Source organism: Narcine bancroftii, chromosome 2 (genome assembly GCF_036971445.1).
Source record: "Narcine bancroftii isolate sNarBan1 chromosome 2, sNarBan1.hap1, whole genome shotgun sequence".
Lineage (NCBI taxonomy): Eukaryota > Metazoa > Chordata > Chondrichthyes > Torpediniformes > Narcinidae > Narcine > Narcine bancroftii.
The window spans coordinates 114,004,703-114,017,641 of NC_091470.1; the positions used below are offsets into that span (position 1 = coordinate 114,004,703).

At 44.4% G+C, this 12,939-nt stretch overlaps 1 protein-coding gene across 2 annotated transcripts in view; it reads right to left on the reverse strand.

Annotated features, from left to right (window-relative positions):
• LOC138754166 (G protein-coupled receptor kinase 5-like) overlaps positions 1-12,939 on the reverse strand; it is a 167,136-nt gene that overhangs the window by 5,225 nt on the left and 148,972 nt on the right. For both annotated transcript variants that reach the window (XM_069918038.1, XM_069918037.1), the window contains 3 exons: positions 9,751-9,888; positions 7,312-7,449; positions 3,175-3,306 (listed from right to left, as the gene is read on the reverse strand). In XM_069918038.1, coding sequence (XP_069774139.1) covers positions 3,175-3,306; positions 7,312-7,449; positions 9,751-9,888 — 408 coding nt within the window. The remainder of the gene's footprint in view (positions 1-3,174; positions 3,307-7,311; positions 7,450-9,750; positions 9,889-12,939) is intronic.

Below are 12,939 nucleotides of genomic sequence, written 5' to 3' on the forward strand. Positions count from 1 at the left end.
ATTTTGGCTCTGTGAAAGGAGACAGAGGGAAACGTTAAGAGACTGAACTAGAGGAAAGGAGACGGGGGAAAGAAGATGAGGGGTGCTTAATGGAAATCTGTCGATGTTAATCCCATCCAGTTGGAGGGTGACCAGATGGAAGACAAAGTATGTACCTCCAATTTGAGGGTGTTCTCAGTTTGGCAGTGCATGAGTCCACGGAGAGACATGTCAGCAAGGGAATGGGACGGGGAACTGAAATGGGTGACCACTGGGAGATCCATGCTATTACATAAGATTGAAATGGGTAGTGGTCAGGAGCACATGCCCAATGACCCCTGAAGGTGGCAGCACAGGTAGATCTGTGATGAAGATAACTTGCTAAGAACAGAATACAAGAGCAGAAAGTGTCATAAAACCTTGGCAAGGCTACTGGAAATTTTGCGTGCAGTTCAGGTTGGCACTCCGTTAAAAGGATGCATGGGATACTGGGGAGGGGGCAGAGATGATCCACCAGGATGGTGCCTGGAATGTTTCCATTGTGACAGACTTCACTTGTTCTCCTTGGAGGAGAGGAAGCAGAGGATGAACCTGATACAGGCTTAGATAAGGGAGATCAACGAAAAACCTTTCCTCAAAGAATTGGTACTGAAAACAAACAGGAATAGTTTGGATTTAGTGGGAATATGAGGAAGACTCATTTCCTCAGGTCGGTAGGAATTGGGAATGGATGAGTGGAGGAAGATTCTTTCACAATGTTTAAATATTGAGACGAACACTTGAATCATCAAGACACAAGAGGCTACAAAGAACTGGTAAATGGGATTATCGTTGACAATGACCAACATGATCACGAAGGCTGAAAGGCCTGCTTCTGTGCTGTGTAATGTTATGACTGTGGACAGAGGAGGTAGTACAGCATGGAAACCATTCCACCTTAACCCCGTTTCACTCACCTACGCACCAGGAATGGCAACTTACAGTTTATACACATCTCTGGGACACTGGAGGAAACCAGACCACCCGGGAGGAAAACAAACAAGCAATTACAAGGGAGAGTGTGCAAACTTCACACAGGCAGCATCAAAATAAATCCAGCCCTGTGTGGGTGCAGCTGTTTCAGCTGTAGCAATGTGTCACTTTCCCAACCTTTCCCAAAAACTTGCCTCCCAGACTCCGAGTCCCTGAAAAGCAGAAGATCTCTCTGAATGATGGGTTTATTGTCATACACACAAGTACATATGCACAGAGGCACCAACATTCACGCTTCCTGCAGCCACACAGGTACTAAAGATACACCAACCACAATAATAATACAAATTGTTATCAAAATATGCCAAGACAGAAAAAGATGATATATATATATATATATAAAAGAAAAGATAGATAAATATTCACAGTTAGTACAAGAAAAAATAAATCACATTTCAGACATTGCTGACAGATCTTTTGGGTGGCCTGGATTAATGATTAGGGTCAGAATAGTGTGGGTAGGTTCTGGTTGGGAAAAAGTTTTTGAATCTGTGCCTTCTAACTGAAGGAAGCAGTAAGAAGGGTCTTTTATCATGTTTAAACTTACATCACAGTGACAAAATATACTCTGATATAGGAGTATCAGAGCTACCACCACCAGGCTGAGAAACAGCTTTTTCTCATGCTGATCGATTGAGTGAACTGCTCATACAAACCCTCCAAGAGTCTACTATTTATTAAACAATATTTTTTAAAATTTATATATCTATAAAGTGTGTGTGGGCGCGCTTGTATATATACTGTTCATTCTGTGTTTGCATGTTTGTTGTGTCTGATTGTGTGTTTGCATGTTTTTTGCACCAAGGACCGGAGAACGCTGTTTCGTCATGTTGTACTCGTGCAGTCAGATGTCAATAAACTTGAACATGTTGTCTGCTTTCTTGAGGGAGCATCTCAGGTAAATGTCTTCAAAGGGTGGGAGATGGGTTTCCACAAAGAATTTGGCTTTGTTTGTCACCTTCTGCATACTTGGACACAGTCACAAGACTTGATTTCAGTAAGGCAAAGTGCAAGGACTGATTGTAGTCCAATCTGAACCAGACACACAAAAGGTTACTGATGAAAGTTGACACATTCAGTGACTTCATCGGCCGAGTTTTCAGAATTGGTGATTCTGATTAAACTACAACACATTTCTGAAGACATAACACTTGAGATATTATGGCAATGCCCTGCTGGAAAATGGAACGATTCCACATCAATATAATTCAATCCCTAGAATTGGTTTTATTTACAGTGAGTGTCAACGTTTCAGTATCTAGAACAGAATTAACAACTTTACGTCAAAGGGGTTTCTCCTACCTACTGGGGACAATCACTACCTAAGTTAACGGAAGGAAAAGGAAATGAAAAGAATGGACTCAGTGGAATTTCTGGTGTATTTTTATTGAATGACAACATTGTCTGACTGGTTTAATGTATCCTAGATTTTGTACCTTAAATGGACGGGAGGGGGGAGGTAGGGAGGGTGGAATGGGAGGAGGGAGGGGGGGAGAGAAAATGGCACTGTATATGTGTGAAAAGGAAAAAGTGTGTATCATGGTTAATGTGATTTATGGTGTGAAAAATAAAAAATTAAAAAAAAAAGGGGGGTTTCTCCTGAAATGATTATATTAATGTTTCAGTTCAAACCTGATCAGAAATGGCAGTATTCACAAGAGTCTGAGCTTGCAGAGGGAGGCTGGTTCTCCCTGTTCAGAGAAATATTGCACAGAAATAGGCCTTTCAGTCAAGTCATCATCAACCCACTTTCATCAGTCTAACATTAATCCCAATCTGCTTCTCCCCACATTCACACCATCTCCTCCCAAATTCTACACCTCACCGGCATACTCGGTGTAGCCAATGAATCCACTTACCCACATGTCTTTGGGATGTGGGAGGAAACTGCAGCACCTGGAGGAAACCCACTGGTCACAGGGAGAACATGCAAACTCCACACAGACAGCATTGGAGATTGGGATCGAGTACTGATCGCTGGGCTATACCAGCTGCTGTGGGAAGGGGTGAGACTGCTCTCTGCTTCTCAATGACCAGGGACTGCCGCTGTTTTGGTTCCAACACTGTGATAAATGCACAAGTCCATGCTAGCACATTTCAGAACATACGTCAAGATTTGGACCAGCGTCACTTCACTCTGAAGCAGAGAGAGCAGATTCTTACATGTCGTCGGAAAATCCGGTCGAACAGACTCCGTTTGGGTGGTTCTGGAAGTACATTCCAATCCAAGTCAGGAGATCTCGTCCCATTTGGTCCAAACACGTTCAGCTCCTTGAAGCATTCCGTCTCAATCATCTGCACAAACAACAGATCAAAAGCATCACTTGGCTGCACCGTGTCCAGGCTCCGCTCCAGCAACCTCTCCCAGGCAGTTAGGGGGACTAGGGAACGGCACAGATGGGATGGAGGAGGAGGGCAGGTGAGAGAAAATGTGAGGGAGGGAGAGGAGAGAGAGAACAAGAGGTGTAGAAAACAAGCAAGGAGGGAGAAAATGAAGTGCAGGGAGAATGGAGATGGAGAATAAGGAGGTGAAGAGGAACTGATCATCACCTCAAAATGCAATGGTAGGCCTCCTTACAAAATAAATTCCTTTTGAGGTGCACAGTTTAAGCAGCAACCAGAGAGGACATACTGGAGAGGTTGACCAAGTTTCCCTGGACACCTCCCTGATAATCGACATAACTTCTATTGCGTCATGATTATTGGAGGTGATCCCACCCAGCAGCTGCAAATGACCACACTCCATGACATTTCTTTCTTTATTTTTCCACTCACCAATTTATTTATTTATGGGATCCCTACAAAGACCAGTAGTTATTGACCATCCCTACTTGCCCTGTGGTGAGCTGCCTGTCAGGACATGTGTCTGCACGGTGAAGATATTCCCACCCTCCCAGTGGACAGATCCATCCATGGGTCTAAATTTAAGGTACAGAGGGTACAGATTTACTAAAATGTTGCCTGGATTGCAGTATCTAAAATACAAAGAAAGATTGAGTAGACTGTGTCATTAGAGGTATTTAAAATTATGAGGGGGATAGACAGAGTAGATGTGAATAGGATCTTCCCCTTGAGGGTAGGTGAGATTGGAACGAGGGGGAATAAGTTAAGGGTTAGGGGGCAAAAGTTTAGAAGTAACGTGAGAGGAAGATTCTTCACTCAGAGAGTGGTGGCTGAGTGGAATGACCTTCCGGAAGAGATGGTTGCTGCAGGGTCAATTTTGTCATTTAAGAGAAGGTTGGATGAGTATATGAATGTGAGGGGATTGGAGGGTTATGGACAGGAGGTGGGTGGGTGAGACTAAGAGGAGTTCACTTAAATCTGTGCGGACTAGAGGGGCCGAGATGGCCTGTATCTGTACTAATTGTTATATGGTTATATATTTCCAGACCAGTGGGATAGGGAATGGAAATGCATTTGCTTGTGCTATCATGTCCATTTTGGCTGTATTCATTATCCTATGTCAAAGACACCTGGCAACACTACCTCCATTGTGGGCCAGCGGTGGAGGAAGTTAAACAAGACACTGGGATCGAGTGCAATACACAAACGTGCTGGAGAAACTCAGCAGGCCACCAACGATTCAGGCCCAGGCCCATCATCAGGTAAGTGGAAGAGAATGTCCTCAGGATAGGCATCCCCCAAAGAGATCTGGCAGTGGAACGGCTGAAAGGAGTTAACCTGACCCGAATTAGTCTAGGCCCCAATGATTGGTTCCCCTTTACTTCCCATGGATGCTGTGTGACCTGCTGAATTTGTCCAGCATGTTTGTGTGCCACATTGATGAATTGACATTCAGAGAGATGAATGGGACGATACCGGGACCTGATCTCCAGCTGCCAGTTATGCAAATTTCCTTTCTCAGAATGATGTTGGGGAATGAACGATAAGTTATTTTTGATTTTATCAAGAATACAGAACACACCAACGCATGTAACAAAACTCACACACTCTCTAGGCTTGGAGTTTGACCTTAGCGTTGAACATTTGCCAGTGAAAGCAGATTGTAGCAGGGACTGGTGGTATAATTCTGCCTCTTCAGGACAATTAAGTCTTCAGTGTCAAACTCCACCCTCAGGTAGAATTCAAGTTTTGCTGCTTTATTCAATGCATTCCACTATTTTGATAATACAGGAAATGATTTCTCATTAAACACAGGGGCAACGTGACCATGGATGGGGAGTAGCTCAGCATGGGGAGGGTAAATTTCAGCCACAATCTGGGATTGAAATGTCATGGAAAGCACAGAGCTGAGCCCAAGTGTTTGTTGCTCTGTTGAAGACACTCCTGTGTCCCAGGCAGTATCACAGTCATACAGCATGGGAACAGGCTCTTCAACCCAACTTGTCCACGCTGACCAAACTCGTCCACATGCCTGCATTTGGCCCACACACCTCTCCATTTTACCTACCCGGATCTGTCTAAACATCTTTTACAAATTACAATTGACACCTCTTCTACCACTTCCTCTGATAGCTCATTCCACGTCATGAAACAAGGAAGTCTACAGATGTTGTGACTGTAGAAATGCTAGAGGAACTCAGGCCCGAAATGCCGTTAATATCCCTTTACCTCCGATGGACGTTGCGAGACTGGCCAGGTTCCTCCAGCATTTCTGTGTTTTTCCCTCGTTCCATGTACACACCACCCTGTGTGCAGAAGTTGCCCCTCAGGTTCCTTCAAAATCTTTTCTCCTCTCATCCTAAATTTGTGCCCTCTCATTTTAGACCCCTTACCTTAAGAAGTGGACTATTTATCTTATCTATTTTATAAACCTCTATAAGGTTCCCTCCCCCACCCCTTTCAGTCTCCTAACCTGCAGGGAGAAAAATCCCAGGTTAACCAGCCGCTCTACTCACTCTACTGGCCCCAGTAATATCCTCGTGGATCTTTTCTGGGCTCTTTTCATTTTTTGACCATTTTGCTGCCAGGTCTCTGATATATGCCATTGATTTAACTATCTTAAGCATACAATTCTTTAACTCAGTAATTTGTGAACAATAAGGACAAGTCAACATTATTAAGATAAAACCTGGAACCAACGCAAGCCAGGGAACTCGTTCCCTTATCTTCAGGTGTGGGCCAGGTTACTGTGCACTGCACAAACCGTGGCACAGCAGGGCAGTGTTGACAAAAGGTGCGGAATTGCTGAATCAAGTAGCCTACTAACTCTCATTCAACAATGCATGTTCACTCAACACGTATTTGCTACTCGAGTTCTCAAATTGCGATCTGGCCGTTAGTGACAAATTTCCTTCTCTTCTCCAAAGAATTATTGACATTACATTCCCTATGGAATCAGGCACCATCGATCCATAGCCAGGCAGCATCAGACCCAGGAGGTTTGACAGTCAGCAAGGCAAGACTGACTGGCGTCCATGGGTGATTGGCATCTCCGATTTGGTCAGACCACAGCTGGGTGCCTCCTCTCCTGAAGGACGAGCTCCATCAGTGGCTGGAGAGAATAGGACATCAGGCAGCAGTGCTTGAACAGGAAGGCAGTGACCGCCAGGTGGCAGAGCTGGGGTGAGGAAGGAATCAGGGAAGCATCCTCACAAGCGGATTGCTCACGCCGGTGGCGCAGGTTGGACTGTGAGCTCAGGTGGAGTCAGTGGGACTTTCCCTCATGTTCTCCCAAAGACATCTTGAGAGTCAAATGGCCATTGCAGGTTGTCCCATGTACATGAGTGAGCGGATGGAAGTTTAGGGAGAATAAGAATGGGATAAATGTCAATGGACCCCATGGGCTGAAGGACTTGTCCTGATGCTGCCTGGCCCCGTCTGATGGTGCTTGGCCCTCGTCTGATGGTGCTTGGCCATGGTTCACTAGGTATCAGATCAAAACCTGGTACTGACAGAGGAAAAGGATCCATTATGCAATACATAAGATGTGGGTTTTTTTTTTAAAAAGGGCTGGTTAAATGGTAAAACTAAGCAGCCTTTATCCTCAAAGTCCACCACCTCCCAGGCCTTGTCTAAAGACGAGCACTCAGTAGCACAAGGACGGCTTCCCCGCTGCCATCAGATTCCTGAATGATCAATGAACCAAAGACACTGCCTGACTTTTTGTGCACTGTTATTTTAATTTCTTAATAGTAATGTTGTAAGATGGTCATAATATGAATGTTTGTACTGTGATGCTATCGCAAAACACCAAATTTCATGACTTGTTCATGACAATAAATCTAGATTCTGAAGATGGATACTGAAATCTGATACAAATGTATTTGACCTGCTCCCTCTCCCGACACTTGCAATTTCCCTTCAATTCCCACTCTGAGTACATGGTTGGCACCTGACCTCATTTTGCCAAGGGATTGGAACGCTGCCGGTTGCAAATTTCACATAGAAATCGTTGTCAGTTTGGTCCAAGTACACCCCCTTCACAGTCGAGAACTGTTCAATGTCCAGCACGTCCTTGCAGTAAACAGCTCGAGGCTACAGGTTAAAAATAAAAACATTCACCGTTACAGATGTAATGCAGACCCTGGGGGCAGTCATATTGACATGTTTCAGGCGAGAGCCCATGTTGCATTAAAGTTGCAACACAACCCTGTTTGTAACACAAATCACAGATTTCTCGTGCCTGTTTATGAGAATGGTTCCTGGGATGGGTAGTCAAGGTGGTGAGAAATGATCAAAGAGCAATTTTGCAGTGTGGGCCTGCCTGTGCTGTCTGGAGTTTAGGAGCAGGAAGGGAGAGCTCACAGAAAGAAGAAAAAACACAACCACCGCTGATGCGGAAGCTGGAGCAAACTAAGAATTGCTGGAGGAACTTAGAAAGCCAAATAGCATCCATGGGAAAAAATGGTCAGACAACATTTTGGGCGTGGATCCTTCACCAAGTCTGAGTTTTAAAAGGTGAAATTCCTCATGTAAAGGGAGAAAGATGTTGGGGAAAGCCCAGAATGTGTGAGAGATGAACAGACAGGTAGAGGGAGAAACCACAGGGGGGAAAAGAGAAGTTTTAAAATTTAAAATATTATTTACACCATGGTAGAAACCGATTCTGCCCATTTAAACCTGTGCACCCAATTACACGCAAATTAACCATCAGCCCCCGTAAGTTTTGGGGGAAAGCTGAGCACCCGGGGAAAACGCACGCAGACACGGGGAGAACGTACAAACTCCCTACAGCTGGATTTGAATCCAGGTAGCTGTAACAGCGTCACGCTAACTGTGCTTCCCAGTTAGAGAGGGGAAGAAACTACAGGAGCTGGTAAAGAGGAGTCAGAAACAGATGAACCTGATGGGGGCTGAAGGGTTACCTAAAATTGGGGGAAAAATCTGATGTCCCTGCCATTAGGATATGCATGGTTGCTCATTCTTAGATTTGGTCTCACCCTGACAATGACAAGGGAAGATCAGGCTGTGTAGGAATAGTTGAAATGTCTGGCTATAGGAAGCTCAGATCATCAAATAAAGCATAGGTTCTGACAAGATTTGACAGGTATTTTCCTGGCTGAGGTGTCTGGAACCAAGGGTCCAGTCTCGGAATAAAGGGTTGGCCATTCTGGTTAGATTTACAAGTCCCTGGTGAGATCACACTTAAGAGTATTTTGTTCAGTTCTGGTATGGGAAGGATGTAGAAACTTTGGAGAAGGAGCAGAGGAGATTTACCAGGATGTTGCCTGGATTGGAAAATGTGTCTTGTGAGGCAAGGTTATCAGAGCTGGTACTTTTTGGAGTGTAGAAGGATGACAGGAGACTTAATAGTCCACAAAATTATAAGATAGAAAGAAAAGGCAGCATCTTTTTCCCAGGGTGGGAGTAGGAAACCTCAGAGGACATCTGTACAAAAGAAGAGAGGAAATTTTAAGGGAGACATCAGGTGAGCTGTGGGTGCCTGGAGTACATGGCCCATGCAGAACAATAGGGGCATTTAATAGACTCTTAGACAGCCACACGGATGAAAGAAAAATAGAGGGTTAAGAGGTAGGGAGTGTTTCATTTTTTTGGGTAGGTATTAATGTGTCAGCACATCATGGCCGAAGGACTTGTACTGTGCTGTAACGTTCCAGAGGGTTCTGGGCCAAATGCAGACAGGTGGGACTGATGTGGTGGGACATTTTGGCTGAGCAGGTTGGGCCAATGAGCCTGTTTCCACACTGTGACCCTATGATTCTATTCACCCATTTCAAAACATTTCTGACTGCTTGCCCCAGTGATTTGCATACAATATAAAAAGCAAGAGCTTTACTACGGATCTACAAAGTCCTCGTGGCCTTCTCTCCAGCAGAAATCTGCCCATTCTCACATAACCCGTTCTCTTTATTCCCATGTGCTTCTATCTTCTGTTGTAATAGTACATTATCAAATCCCTTTTGGAAGACGTTAAATACTCCAGTGTCATCAGTAACATTCCTTCTGCATTAACTTAGTCCTTTCATGTCCTTGGGGTGGTACGGTTGGCGCAACACTATTACAGCACCAGCAACACTGGTTTGAATCTGGCCCAGTCTGAAAGGAGTTCTCTCCGTGTCTGCGCGAGTTTCCTTCAGGTGCTTCAGTTATCTCCTACCCTTCAAAAAATGAACGAGGCTTGTAGGCTCATTGATATGTTTGGGTGGCATGAGCTCATGGGCCAGAAGGGCCTGTTACCGTGCTGTATGTCAAAAATATTTTAAAAATGAAATCCCCCAATGTCTCATAGCCAATGCATTGCAAATGGTGGTTAATGCTGTTTCAACACAAGGGAACATGCCACCTAATCCAGTTGTTTTCCCAGCACACACTTACATCTGGTATGAAAGAAGGCTCCAGCATGCCTGCCTCCAATCTCTTGAAGTTTATGCCTTTCAAGAACGGATGTTCCTTCACCTCATCGGCTCCTTCATCTTTGCAACCGAGTCTTTGCTTTGGATCTTTGGCTAATAACTGCAAAGATGAAGGATTTGGTCAAAATGGTCAAGAGTCATCCAGCAGCCCAACATCCGTGCCAAAGTTGGCATTCTGGGCTAGTCCCGATCATTCTTAACCCCCTTCCCATCCAGATATCTGTCCAAATGCCTTTTGAACCACAAAATTGTTCCTGCTTTCATAGTTTCCTCTGGTAGTTCTAGAAGCGGCATGGTTAGCATGGCAGTTGGCATAACAGTTAGCCCAAATCTGTTACACCGCCAGCAGTCTGGACTAGGGTTCGAATCCCACGCTGTCCGTAAGGAGTTTGGTGTACGTTGTCCCCATGTCTGCGTGGTTTTTCCCCGGGGGCTCCAGTTTCCTCCCACTGTTCGAAACATAGGTGAATTGGGTGTAAATTGGGTGGCATGGACTCAAGGGTGGAAATGGCCTGTTACTGTGCCATATTTCTGTATGTAACATTTAGCTCGCCCTCGGTATGGTCAACCCTAAGTGAAAAGGCTGCCCCTTCAGGACCTTCTTCAATCTTCCCTTATATCTATTCCCTCTGGTTCTACAGTCAATCATGGCACGGTTAGTGTAGCAGTTAGGGCAATGCTATTACAGCGCCAGTGACCTGGGTTCTAATCCAGCGCTGTCAGAATGGAGTTTGTACATTCTATCCATGTCATCGAGGGTTTCCACCGGTTTACATAGGATGTACAGCATTGCACTAACCGTGATGTTAACCATGCTGCCCAAAAAGATACATGACCGACATACAAAAGATAAAGATACACAACTAATGTTTCGGGCCTGAGGCCTCATCAAGGTACGATAATAAAAACACAATGCCAGAGAAACTCAGCAGGTTCTTCCTGATGAATGGTCCTAAACTTGAAATATTAAGCTTCTCTCTCTCTCTCTCTCTCTCTCTCCACAGAAGCTGGCTGACCTTTCTTTCCAGCATTTCTGGTTTTATTTCAGATTTCCAGCATCTACAAATTTCCTTTTTGATTTACATCTAAATATTCCCATCCTTCTTCTCAAAAGACTTGATTTCTCAGAATCCGTTCGACTTTGGATGCTAATCCAGGAATATAACTGCAGTATTCTCATAACTAAATATTTCTATTTTGTGGTTTTCATTCGACACTTTAATCCTAGGATTAGGGCTTGTGCAAGATGTGAGGTTGCAGGATTAAACTGTTTAGTCTGTCACTGACAGATGGGACTTCTTTAGTTGTATTTTTCCTCTGGTGGAGATTTCCAAATATTTGCCTGAATGATAATCATTTCCATGCGATCAAAAAACATTTCCTGCTTCATCAAGTTTTAAGAACAGAAACAAGGTTAATTTGATGGTGCACCCTCTCGTATAAAACTCTGCATTTCCTCTTCAAGAAAATATTCACTTCTACATTAATCCCTGTATTATTAACAGTTGTGAATTGGTAGACAACACACTCAGCTCTGTGTCAGAAGGTTATATGGTCAAGTCCCACACCTGACGCTTGGCAGACACTCCAGGGCAAGAGTGCTATACTGCAGGAAGCACCGCCTTCCACATGAGATGCAAAACAGTCCCTTCTCCCTTTGTTCTCCCAGGGTGGTCCTATATCCCACCCAATACTCATCCCTCACTTATCACTGAAAACAGATGATTTACTGTTTCTGGGGCCTTATTGAGCACAAACCCATCTTCCCATTTCTAATGTCGTAACTCCATGTATTCTGCAGAATCCATTTCCTAGCCGGGTCAATTACAACTTTAATTTGCAATCACTTGCACATCAACCCTTTTTCTGGAAGCCTGTGCCATCTACCACAATCACCTCCCCAAACCCTTCAGCAGCACACACCATTCCTGAGTATTATTTAAATGGAAAGCGATTGCAGAATGCTATCATGCAGAAGGACTTGGGAGTGCTTGTGCATGAATCACAAAAGGTTGGTTTGTGGGTGCAGCAGACTATCAAGAAGGCAAATGGAATGTTTGTCTGCAATGAGCTTAGGTGCAGGGACGTAATGCTGCAACTGTACAAGGTCCTCATGAGGCCACATCTGGAGCACTGCATGCAGTTCTGGTCTTACTTGAGGAAGGATGGACTGGCTTTGGAGGTAGTGCAGAGGGGGTTCACCAGGTTGATTCCAGAGATGAGGGGGGTTAGTCTATAAGGAGAGGTTGAGTTGTTTGGGACTGTACTCACTGGAATTTAGAAGAATGAGAGGGGATCTAATAGGAACACATAAAATTATGTAAGGCATCGATAGAGGTAGGTAAGTTGTTCTCATTGGTAGGGAAATAAGAACTAGGGGACATAGCCAAAATTTAGGGTAACAGATTTAGAATGGAGGTGAGGAGGAACTGCTTTTCCCAGAGGGTGGTAAATCTGTGGCATTCGGTGCCCATTGAATCAGTGGAGACAGTAAATATATTTGGATAGATTTTTACGCAGCTGGGGAATGAAGGGGTACAAGGAAGAGGCAGGTGGGTGGCGATGAGTTGATCATCAGATCAGCCATGATCGCATTGAACGGCGGAGCAGGCTTGATGGGCCGGATGGCCGACACCTGCTCCCATTTCTTGTGTTCTTACATCATTGTGATCAGAGTTGTAAATGGTCCAAGTTCTGCTCTGATGCACAAGGTGGCTGAAATCTGTACAACTACAGCCAGGATATCGACAATGTTCTTGTCAATATCCTTGAAATAGGAGGTGTCTGGTCCTATCTTGTTTCTTATTTTAGTCTGATTATTTTCTACTGTCTTTGCTGATAGTGGATTTGCTCCTGATTGGGTTAATTAGCGCAAGATGTCAAGAATGTTCAAGATCTATAATATTCACCTTATGGTCAGTAAAACAGATGGTGCAATATTACACAAAATTTGTTTTCATTTGCTGCAAGGCAGACAGATTCGCCATTGGCAGAAATTGCCTAAAGAGTTTCTAACAGGGGGGAGGAGTCACGTGATGGAGTAGTGGCCGGTCAGGGAACTCCAGCCCTCTCCAGAAAAGTGAAAAAAAAACTGCACAAAGCACAAAGGTACAAGATTAAAATTTACACAAAGTAAAAATAAAGGTGAGAA